Genomic DNA, 12,135 nt, shown 5'->3' with positions numbered 1-12,135 from the left:
AAATAAACATGAAAATATATTTATGGGTATTTCATTGTTATTTGTTTTTGTCTATATTGCAGTTTTGTTTAGGCATAAGGGCAATGACATGTACTGATATTTACATATAGTTGCATATTTTCCTAAGCTTGGGTCCCAGGAAAAGACAGAATTTCGCATTTGGGTCCCAGGCTGAAAAAATGTAAGAACCCCTGGTCTAGGGCAACGGTGTCTAGATGGAATTTGTATTTGTGGTCCTGGCAACTGGACCTTTTTTGGAACACCATTATTTTTGTCTTACTGAGATTTACTGTCAGGGCCACGGTCTGACAGAATCTGTGCAGAATATCTAGGTGCTGCTGTAGGCCCGCCTTGGTTGGGGACAGAAGAACAAGATCATCAGCAAACAGTAGACATTTGACAACAGATTCTATTAGGGTGAGGCCGGATGCTGCGGACTGTTCTAGTGCCCTCACCAATTCATTGATATACAGTGCCTTCGGAAAGTTTTCAGACCCCTTCACTTTTTCCACATTTTGTTACGTTACGGCCTTATTTTAAAATTGATTTATAAAAAATGTCACTCATTAATCTGCACACAATACCCAATAATGACAAAGCGAAAACAGATTTAGACATTTTTTCAAATGTATTAAAAATAAAAACAGAAATACATTATTTACATAAGTATTCAGACTCTTTGCTATGAGACTCGAAATTGAGCTCAGGACTAACTAGGCAAGTCAGTTAAGAACGAATTATTATTTACAATGACGGCCTACACCGGCCAAACGCGGACGACACTGGGCCAATTGTGCGCCGCCCTATGGGACTCCCAATCACGGCCGGTTGCGATACAGCCTGGATTCGAACCAGGGTGTCTGTAGTGGGGCCTCAAGCACTGAGATGCAGTGCCTTAGACCGCTGCGCCACTCGGGAGATTATCCTTGAGATGTTACTACAACTTGATTGGAGTCCACCTGTAGTAAATTCAATTGATTGGACATGATTTGGAAAGGCACACACCTGTCTATATAAGGTCCCACAGTTGACAGTGCATGTCAGAGCAAAAACCAAGCCATGGGGTTAAAGGAATTGTCCGTAGAGATCCGAGACAGGATTGTGTCAAGGCACAGATCTGGGGAAGGGTACCAAAACATTTCTGCAGCATTGAAGGTCCCCAAGAACACAGTGGCCTCCATCATTCTTGAATGGAAGACATTTGGAACCACCAAGACTCTTGCTAGAGCTGGCTGCCTGGCCAAATTGAGCAATCGGGGGAGAAGGGCCTTGCTCAGGGAGGTCACCAAGAACCCTATGGTCACTATGACAGAGATCCAGAGTTCCTCTGTGGAGATGGGATAACCTTCCAGAAGGACAACCATCTCTGCAGCACTCCACTAATCAGGTAAAAGGCACATGACAGCCCACTTAGAGTTTGCCAAAAGGCACCTAAAGGACTCTCAGACCATGAGAAACAAGATTCTCTGGTCTGATGAAACCAAGATTGAACTCTTTGGCCTGAATAGCCAAGCGTGACGTCTGGAAGAAACCTGGCACCATCTCTACGGTGAAGCATGTTGGTGGCAGCATCATGCTGTGGGGATGTTTTTCAGTGGCAGGGACTGGGAGACTAGTCAGGATCGAGGGAAAGATGAATGGAGCAAAGTACAGAGAGATCCTTGATGAAAACCTGCTCCAGAGTGCTCAGGACCTCAGACTGGGGCGAAGGTTCACCTTCCAACAGGACAACGACCCTAAGCACACAGCCAAGACAATGCAGGAGTGGCTTCGGGACAAGTCTCTGAATGTCACCCCACGGCCTTGTGGAAAGAAATGTGTGTTTTTTGCCAATTTTAACCACACACCCTGACACAGTTCCAATAGCTCGAGGCATCAGAAATGATGTGTATGGAACAGTGGTGTGTGTTCTCTTAGAGAGAGGTCTGTCCTGTTAGAAGATGCTCTCACCCAGAACTTGTGACAACCACAGTTATTACTGGCCCTGGCCTGCCAATCTAAACAGAGTGGAAGTTTGACGATGTGTGTGTACGAGTTTGACGGTATGTGTGTGTAGTTGTGTTTTTGAGTAGGTGCATTTGTAAAAGTATGCAGGTGTTTTGCATGAGTGTGCAGGTGTTTTGCATGAGTGTGCAGGTGTTTTGCATGCGTGTGCGTTTGCGTGTGTGGTTGGTTATGTGTGTGTGACTAGTTACATACTTCAGCGAGACATGGGCCCCTGTCTTAAGTGCTCCTCATGAATAAACAATGGCAGTGGCCTGTAGCAGCCCAGGGAGCCATTCTCCCTGCTCACACTCATTACTGCAGCACATAAATCACCACACATGCATGTGCACAGACGCACGCACGCGTGTTAAACTAAGCATGCGTGCAGAGAGACACATACTGAACTAAACACACACAGAAACACATGCACACTAAAATTACTACACATACAGTACACACACACACAGTCACGACTGCACAGACACACACCCAGACATGCAAGCAAATGAAAAGACACAAAGGATAAACATCCGACACACACCCACTGTGGATGTGGTGGTACGGGCAGTGCACCTGCTAACACTCACACGATACACCTGGCTAATGTAGCGGTAATAATCACAAAGAGCTGGGGCAGAATGTCTGTGTTCAATACCATAGCGCAACACCACACTCAACACCTGGACAGGCAGGGACTAATTCTCCCTCTCTCTTTTTCTCTCACCCATCCACACACACACACACACACACACACACACACACACACACACACACACACACACACACACACACACACACACACACACACACACACACACACACACACACACACACACACCTGAGCATGTGGGCACAAGTTATGTGCAGGTGTGTGTGAGTGTGGGGATGAATGTTTGTACCTGGCAGGATTGTGATTGAGGAGAGTTGTGCCCTCCCTTTCCCAGATGAGTAATCATATCAGAGTGAGCCCGTCCTAAACCGCTAATCTGAACAAATCTCCCCGGATTACACACACAGGTGAAAGAGAGAGCCTGGCACGCCCACGGAGGAGAGGAGAGACAGCAGGAGGGAAACTTCACTTGTACTACACCTTTCAACAACTTGATTTGATCCTTTCTGTATTTCTATCATAAAGCATATATTAAGCAGGCTACGTAAACGAGCTACAAAGTAGCCAAAGCAGTTATAAGTAAACTCAGCAGGAGTTTATTAAAACTGTGACTATGCTATGAGTTTTTTTAAGGGTTGTGGGGCGAGAGGTAAATTGAGTCTATGGATTACTTTGCCTTGGTAATTCGATAACCATGGCTGAGTTAGGAATAGAAGAGCTATGAACAGCAGCACAGACACACGTGGCTGACTTGACTTCGCAAAGCCAGCCGCCTACAGCAAGTCTCATCTTCAAAAAAAACATGCAGCCAAGCGCTAAATAAAACAAAGAGCAGACTGACTGCTCGCAGGAAGGATCACCACACACAACCCCACACTCAGAGACGTACAGCCAGACTAACGCACAAATAAACAAAGAAAGGCAAACATACTTAGGCACATCCAGTCAGGTCCAAGTTTCAGGCTCCTGGAAGAGGCAACCAGGTCTTTAGTGAAAATGCCCTTGAGGTGGCTAAAGTTAATGATGCCGTTGACCTTAGCACAGGCCTCAGGACCAGTGAAAGCAAAATAGCTCCATAACATCAAAGATCCACCACCATATTTTACAGCAGGTATTTTCTGCTTATGTATCCTTATTTTGACACCAAACCCACCAATGTTGTTCGTGGCCACAGAGCTATATTTTCATGTTATCTGACCATAGCACCGGTTCCAATCGAAGTGTCAATGCCGTTTAATAAACTCCAGGGGCTTACATTTGAAAAATAAATAAAATGGTGTTGGATCATTAATGTTATGTGGCTATTTTGCTTCCAATAGTCCTCGACCCTTGTTAAGGTCATCAGCATCATGAACTTTACCCAGTACCAGGACATTTTAGCCCAAAACCTGGTTGCCTCTGCCAGGAGGCTGAAACTTGGCCGGAAGTGAATCTCCCCGCAAGATAATAGCCCCAAGCACACACAAAAATCCACAAATTATTACATCACCACAAAATGAACATTCAACAATACTCAGTCTATGGACTTGAACACCATTGAAAACCTGTAGTTTGAATTAAAGAGGGCAGTCCATAAGCAAAGATGAAGGATATCAAGGATCTGGAAAGATTCTGTATGGGCTGACGGTGAAGTAGACATACTTGGTATTCATATCACAAAATATATAAATGAGCTTTCCACAATGAATTTCCATAGAAAACTAGTCAAAATAGACAAGATCCTGCAACCATGGAGTGGTAAATACTTGTCTATTTGTGGAAAAATTACACTGATTAACTCCTAGGTCATATTTCAGTTAAGTCATTTACTTATGGCGCTGCCTACTCCTGATGATTTGTTTTTCAAATCATATGAGCACTTTTTTTTCCCGGCTTCATCTGGGATGCTAAACCAGACAAGGTAAAACATCCCTATCTGTATAACAAATATGAACTGGGTGGACTGAGATGATTAAATATAAAAGCACTAAACCTCTCTCTCTAAAATCGTCACATACAAAATCATAAAATCGTTTAAAAATGTATTGTTTGCCTTTGTGCAGACTGCCATGCCTCATTTTTCGATTAATTGTTCAAAGTATCTCTCTTTTTCAAACAAGCATTGCAGAGCTGGTTACAATTTCAATTTCATCGCACAGAAAATATAGAACAAATATTACAAGAAATATTATGCTTGAATTTAAATGTGCTGTTTGATAAAAGACCTGCATTTATGGAAAAGATGTTTGAAAAGGGTATTTTGTTTTTTAATTATATTGTAAATTAGAATTGTAGAGTTGTCTCTCATGGAGTTATCCGAATTGTATGGGAAGGTCTGCTCAATCCAATATTACAACCAATTGATTACAGCATTACCCCAAAAATGGAGCAGACAGGTGGCAGCGGCAGGAGGTAGGGAACTGGTCTGCCCAATATAAAGGATCAAAACTGGCAGAGGAACAAAAATAGCATAGGAAAGTATACCAGTTTTATTTGAGGACCAGGATGTTGACAGCAGTGCCATACAGATTGCAAAATAGATGGGAAGAGATTTTTTATGCACCGATTCCATGGCACAGGGTGTATGGATTGATTCAAGACTTCGTGCTTTTCAGCTAAACGTATTGTACCGAATTCTTGCCACCAACAAAATGTTGAATATTTGGGGCATACAATCATCCCACCTCTGCAGATTTTGTTGTAAGGATACAGAATCAATAGACCATTTGTTCTGGTATTGCCCTCAGGTAGCCTGTTTCTGGTCTCAGGTTTGGGACTGGCGGGAGAGGTTTGTGGGGGTCACGGATGGTTGAGGGGCAGCTGTCTTTTTCACAAGTACCAACACACGGGTGTGATCATTCTACAGTGGTCCCGGTGTGATTAGAACGCTGATTTAGTACAGCCAGTTTCGAATGACGCAACAATCAGCATTTTAAACAGTTTGCACAAACACAGTCTTTACAACATTATGTCCAGAATGTGAGCAGTTTATTTTTGGATGCAATGTTCAGACATTCACAGAAGTATCTACAGCATAACAGAATCATCCAAACCGGAAAAATGCTGGCTACATTTGTCCTAGCGCTAACTGAGGAAAGTCTGAGTTGAGGACACTCTCCTCTCGCTGACAAACTACAATATGAATTAGCTAATATAAATTACTATTTATAATTAATCACATCACGGGTGAGCTCACCATTGATCGAAATAATTGAGTAAACCACTCTATAAAATCGAAAGTAATCCGACGATAGGTAGATTCTGCGTTCAAGGAGGGGGGGGGGGTGTCGTCCACCATCGTTCACATCCCACCATTCATTTCCGGAAGTCCTCAAAAAATGAGTGAACCCTTAATCACCTCATTTTGTTATAACATCTGTGATCCAACAGACGATTACGTGAAACCCAGAATGCATTGTGTGTCAACAAACATGGCTACACACAGCTGGAATTAGCTTAGCTCATCATAATCTGTAATTTGTAAGTCGCTCTGGATAAGAGCGTCTGCTAAATGACTTAAATGTAAATGTAAAATAATCAGTACAACCTTCAAAAAATTATTTTACACACATAATATATGCCCATTACAAATCTATGCCTTACCTCATTTGCACACACTGTATATTGAATTTTTCTCTATTGTATTATTGACTATGTTTGTTTATTCCATGTGTAACTCTGTGTTGTTGTTTGTGTCGCACTGCTTTGCTTTATCTTGGCCAGGTCGCAGTTGTAAATGAGAACTTGTTCTGAACTAGCCTACCTGGTTAAATAAAGGTGAAATAAAAAAGGTATATGCAAGAATCGGAATGCATGAAAACAATTGGGAAGTGCTTGGGGAATTTTGTCCGGGTCAGAAATGTCCCAAAAATGAATTGTCCGCAAAAGTAAAAATGACTATTTTTTATATGAATGAATGAGGAGGTGGAACACACCTCAATTCAAACTGTTCTTAGAAAATAACAACTTGTTAATTATTTGTTATTTTGAAATTGAAGTAGCCTATAAATAAAAACAGGCTAAATGCCTTGGTTTGAGGGCAGCGCGGATTAAATGTACTGTTGCATAACAATCACAAACTGTGGAACGGAGAGAACGTTATAACATCACGTGCATAAATAAAACTCACGCTGGGGCGACCGTTAGATATTTGGAACTCGCGCATGAAAGGGTTTTATGATAAAAAAATATAACTTGTTAAACAAAATCTCTTTCTCTGAGCAATTGTATTAGTATAAAATAAATCAATAAATTCAGTATAAAATATAGCTTAGTATTTGTATTATTTCTTTTATACAGTCTTTTTTGCTCGTCTTTATCAAGGATGGCAATTTTTTTTGACCTGACTGTAAATACTCACACACACCAACACATACACAGACAGGCACTTAGGTAGACAAGTAGCGAGTTAGACACAGAGCTAGATAGCTAATCAAACAGACAGACAGACAGACTCTCTCATACACACATTTATGCACGCATAGTCATGACCATTACATATTCACACATGCAGAAGAGTGCTAAATAAAAGAAGACAACAGTCTCGACGTTGGAATGTCACACACGCACATTCATTGACACACAGCGGGGTACTAAATAAGTGACGAGAGAAGGGCCGACACTGAGGTGATGTCATCAAGTCACACAAGAACAGAGCAGTGGAGAGTGTCCTCAACTCAGACTCAACCTGATGGTATTCCACACACACGCACGCGGGCGCACACAACAACGAATCGTCACAGCATCCTCATATGAAACAACGGGCCACGGTTCAAGACAAGACTTGAATTTAAACTCGTCTCCTGTACTGAACTGCAGTGGGTTGCTCAGACAGTTGTGAAAGCTGCCGCAATCTGCTGGGAAGGCTGCCGTCTTACCTGACCCTCTCCTTGGGGTCTCCGAAGGACTCTTTGAGACGGGAGAAATCGGGGTAGAAGTGGACTGATGGAGAGATGATCTCTAGAAGACCTGACTGGATCTCAACTGGAAATCTGAAAGAGAGAGAAAGAGGAGTGTAAAGAGAGAGGAGGAGGAGGGTAAAGAGAGAGAGAGAGGAGAGAGATATCAACTATACATTTCATTTTCTACAATTATCATACAGACACAGCCCTGTTAGGATAGACAGAGAGACAAACGGACAGACAGACGGACAGACAGACACGACAGCATGTTGGTCCCTCCCACCCTGTGCATTATCACTTCCTCTCTTGTCAGGTTATTCAAATGCCTGACAGGATTGCACGCACACACACAAACACACAGCAAAAAATACACTGAAATGCATTTGTATTAGTCAGCTGTTTCTTCACCCGCAATTGCTAACAACCCATTTACAACCGCCTGACTACATATGATAATATATCGAAATGATATAGAAAATGCGCTATTGGCATAACAGTTCCTTTTTTTCATTGAACATTTACTTAACAATTCAGTTTTTCTTCAAAGTTTCTTCATTTACTTATTGAATATTTAGGCCTACTCAACAGTAGCCACATTTTTTGCTTAAACATAACATTTCAAACAGCCTAAATTGACACATTGCGCATGCTTTTGTGAAAAAAAGTCAAACAATAAAACACATGTTGAGCAGGCTTACGCACTAATGCCAGATAAAAAGAATGAAAGAAAAACCTCAATGTAGCCTATAGATATGAATTGCATAATATTTAAACATTTATGGATTTTATTTTGCATTGTTTTCTCTTTATTCAACACGCCCGCCACCCACCCTTCATCCACACAATATTTCATGACCCTAATCCCGCCCGACCCTTGGATATTACCGCAGGGCCTACAGGTTATGAGTCAACCCGCGCATCACTAGTTTGTCTCCACATGCATGTATTAGAACATTGTATTATTGAAACCGATTACTCCATTACGTAACCAACACATGCAACTGGATGCTGAACATTTTATTTGTGTATAGAACACTGGGGTTGGGGTCAATTCCAAACTGAGTTGTGAATTGCTTGAGTTGTGAATGCTTGAATTTTAATTGGTCACACCCAACAGGAAGCAGAATTTTAATTAAAGGAAGTAGAATTTAATTCAATACAATTCAAATGGCTTATTTAACACCATAGTAATGTTTATTTTGACATAATGTATGGTTATCAATACCATGTAGCATAAGCTTGAAACATTTCATTTTTCAAACTCGTTCTCCTATAACAATTTGGAATAATTACAGTGGTCTAGAAATATTTTAAGATCATGTTGTGGGTTGTACATTTAATAATTCCCTTAATGTTTTTAAATATTAGAAAAATTACATTTCCCAGAATGCATTAGATCAAACACTGCAGTATGGAAGGGAACAATGTAACATCTCATGACAAAGAAAAATACAAAAATATCTTTGAGTTATAATCAAACTAATGAAATGGTATGTGTAATATTTGCATCAATAAGTGGCATATTCTCTTGATAAAAGATTTGACAAACGAATTAGACTTTCATGTTTCACATCTCAGTTGAATTGGTTTCAATTACATTTTACTTCCTTCCAATTCTGCTTCATGTGGGGTGTGGCCAATTCAAATTCAATGTTTGAATTTAATTAAATTCAGATAAGGACGTACTAAGAGAGAGAGGATCCAATCACGAGAGAGACAGGGGTCAAGTGTGTATCACTAACCCTGCCAATCACACAGGACAGGAAAAGCTGCCCCTTAGGAACTCACACGGACATACACTAACTCTAACTAACTGACCACTCTCTCTCTCCTGTGTTTCCAATCTCACTGAGAGAACGACAAGGTGACAGGGGCACATTCAACCTCCCTTCTCCCCTCTTCTCTTCCCTCCATACCTCTCCACTCCCACCTTCCTTCCGTCCTTCCGTCCATCCCCATAGCCATCTCCAACCATGTCTGTGTCCCAAATGACACCCTATTCCTTATGTAGTACACTACTTTTCCCCAGGGCCCATCAGGCTCTGGTCAAAAGCAGTGTACTTTAGGGAATATGCTGCCATTTGAGACGCAGCCCATTTCCCCTGAGGTGACACTGCTGGGGGACTTAGGGGAGTGACAGTGACGGAGAGACCACTGGTATTATCGTGGGTCAAAATGGCCACCTCGACAGGAAAAAGCTCTGGCTCAATCTCCCACTGACAAACATGACAGTCTAAAATAGCAGGTTCTTAAACCTGCACAGTGGGCATTTTGTGAGGGGGACACTGTCGATCTAGGGAAGTGGCTAGGAGGATGGGTTAGGTCTTGGGGTTAATGCTAGGGAATATAGGATTTTGAATGGCACTGAATTGTGTGTCCCCACAAGGTAAGTTATACAAGACTTTGTGTGTGTGTATGTGTGCGCATGATGGAAGGTAAACAGGATACAGTGAAATGCACACAACACACATAAACAAACATGCATTCAAATAGAAATACACTATGCACACACACGTCAAAGAAGAGATGTGCACACGTGTGGAATAGATCCAAGACTTAAACAGACAAGCAGAGACCAAACGTGACATATAGGTACAAGTAGAGTGAATACATCACGCACACACAAAGCACATGAACATGCAAACATCAAACACAGGTAGCAAACACACGCAATAACGAAATAATTTAAAAATACCACACACACAAACACCTTATTCCACAGGTCCACCCAACACACACTGAGCCCGAATAGAAAGTGACAAAAGTCCTCTCCATGGAGAGGCAGGTCTCCATGGAAACAGCATACCGCGGTACTTACAGGCGCTTGAGGTTGTCAGCCACGCTGTTGGCATATTGTTGGTCCGTCTGCAAAACGAGAAACTTATTAATAAAAAAATACAAATAAAATCCAATGTCAATGCAGTTTTCTGTTCCATTAAGAGATGGTATGGCTGCAGAAAGAAAACCTGTACATGAAATAGACACTGTTCCCATGTGCACTGCACTACTGTACACAAAGAACGATTTGTCTACAAGACTTTTGCCTTTGTCAGTTACAATCTGCCCTAGTTACAATATAAAATAAAAAGCACAAATAAATTGGTTTTCTATCACAACGTCACAGTAATTGTGCAATGCATCAATAGCGTTCCAAGATAGCCACAGTGGAGATTGCGGGCTGTTCCAGTTTCGTCCCAAGTGATAGCACCAGCTTGATGGTGTAATTATCTGGCTTTGTATAAATCCGGCATCCAGTACTGTGATGAGGTCAAGGAGAGGATAACATGTACACACGTATTCATCCACTGGCCAAGTTTTCTTCACGACTTCCATATAAACCCACAGTCAAAACCAAAATCATGCTTGTTCAAGGGGGTTTGCCTCAAAAAAGTAATGCACAGTAACATTATGCAATACTAATTATTAATTGTATAACTAACAGCTGACGCCATCTTTTTTTGCTTGTTGTTCAGACTAGCCATGCCCTTCTGGAGGGCTAACTCCAAAACATTCCTCAGAAATTTCTTGGCCATTAAACAACAAATTATTCCAAATTCCCTGACTATGTATCTCCATCCCAAAAGGCTGACAGATGGAGAGAAAGATGGAGGAGCATTGTAGGTGGAGAGAGAGAAGCAAGGGATCAGACGTCTAACAGGAAACACCTGGGATCACTGATCGCATCCTTCGCTCCTCAAAGTAACCGGATGAGAGAGGAATAGAGGGAGGGAGGAAGGGAGGGGATGGAGACTATCACAAGGGAAATACAAAATATCCTGTCAAATTTCCACCCTCAGTGCCAGCTATGAAAAACATTATCTTGTAAACAGGCGAACCCAGTAATTATTGACACCCTTAATAAAGATGAGCAAAAATGACTGTATAAAATAAATAATACAAATACTGAGATAAATTGTATGCTAAAATAATTGGGAAATTATATTATTTTATAGTAATACAATTGCTCAGGGAAAGAGATTTCACTTAACAAGTAATACTTTTTTTTGCAAAAAGATAAGGGTCCCAATTATTGACACTTTTGTTTTCAATACCTTTCAATACCTCACCTTGCAAAGATAACGGCAACGAGCCTTTTCCTAAAATGTTATATGAGTTGGAGAACACATTGGGAAGGATCTTAGACCATTCCTCCATGAAAATAGAACTCTTTGGCCATGAACACCAGGGGTGGGTTTGTCGTCGAAATGAGAATGCATAAGCAGAAAAGAACCCCATACCGACTGTGAAATATGGTGGTGAATCGATATTATGGGGCTATTTTACTTCCAATGGTCCTCGACCCTTGTTAAGGTCAACAGAATCATGAACTTCACCCAGTACCAGGACATTTTAGCCCAAAATCATTTTAGCCCCCCCCCCTACCCCCCCGATGAGCTAGTGGAGTGGTGCCCTCAGCTCTGAGTCTGGTGGAATGTACCTTGACCCCAGAGGTGAGAAACAGGATCTCAGAGGTGACAATGTCTGCTGCAGAGTCCATTAAGAGGCTTGCGACTTCAATTGACAGGACTGTCAAGGAACAAGCTTAAAAAGAATGACAGTCAGAAAACGATCAATTTGCAACAGTCAAGTAAAATCCGATGCAGTACAGCAAGGTTACTACTATCTAACCAGGGGACCAAGGCCATGGACAATACTATC

The 12,135-nt window shown here is 41.6% G+C and overlaps 1 protein-coding gene across 1 annotated transcript in view; it reads right to left on the bottom strand.

Annotated features, from left to right (window-relative positions):
- The window catches only part of mgat4b (alpha-1,3-mannosyl-glycoprotein 4-beta-N-acetylglucosaminyltransferase B), a 237,419-nt gene that overhangs the window by 91,954 nt on the left and 133,330 nt on the right, over nt 1–12,135 (bottom strand). The window contains exons 5-6 of the mRNA XM_045723878.1: nt 10,295–10,341; nt 7,453–7,566 (exon numbers count right to left, since the gene is read on the bottom strand). Coding sequence (XP_045579834.1) covers nt 7,453–7,566; nt 10,295–10,341 — 161 coding nt within the window. The remainder of the gene's footprint in view (nt 1–7,452; nt 7,567–10,294; nt 10,342–12,135) is intronic.

This window comes from Salmo salar, chromosome ssa09 (genome assembly GCF_905237065.1).
Source record: "Salmo salar chromosome ssa09, Ssal_v3.1, whole genome shotgun sequence".
NCBI classification, from domain to species: domain Eukaryota; kingdom Metazoa; phylum Chordata; class Actinopteri; order Salmoniformes; family Salmonidae; genus Salmo; species Salmo salar.
This window is presented reverse-complemented; position numbering and strand designations above follow the sequence as displayed.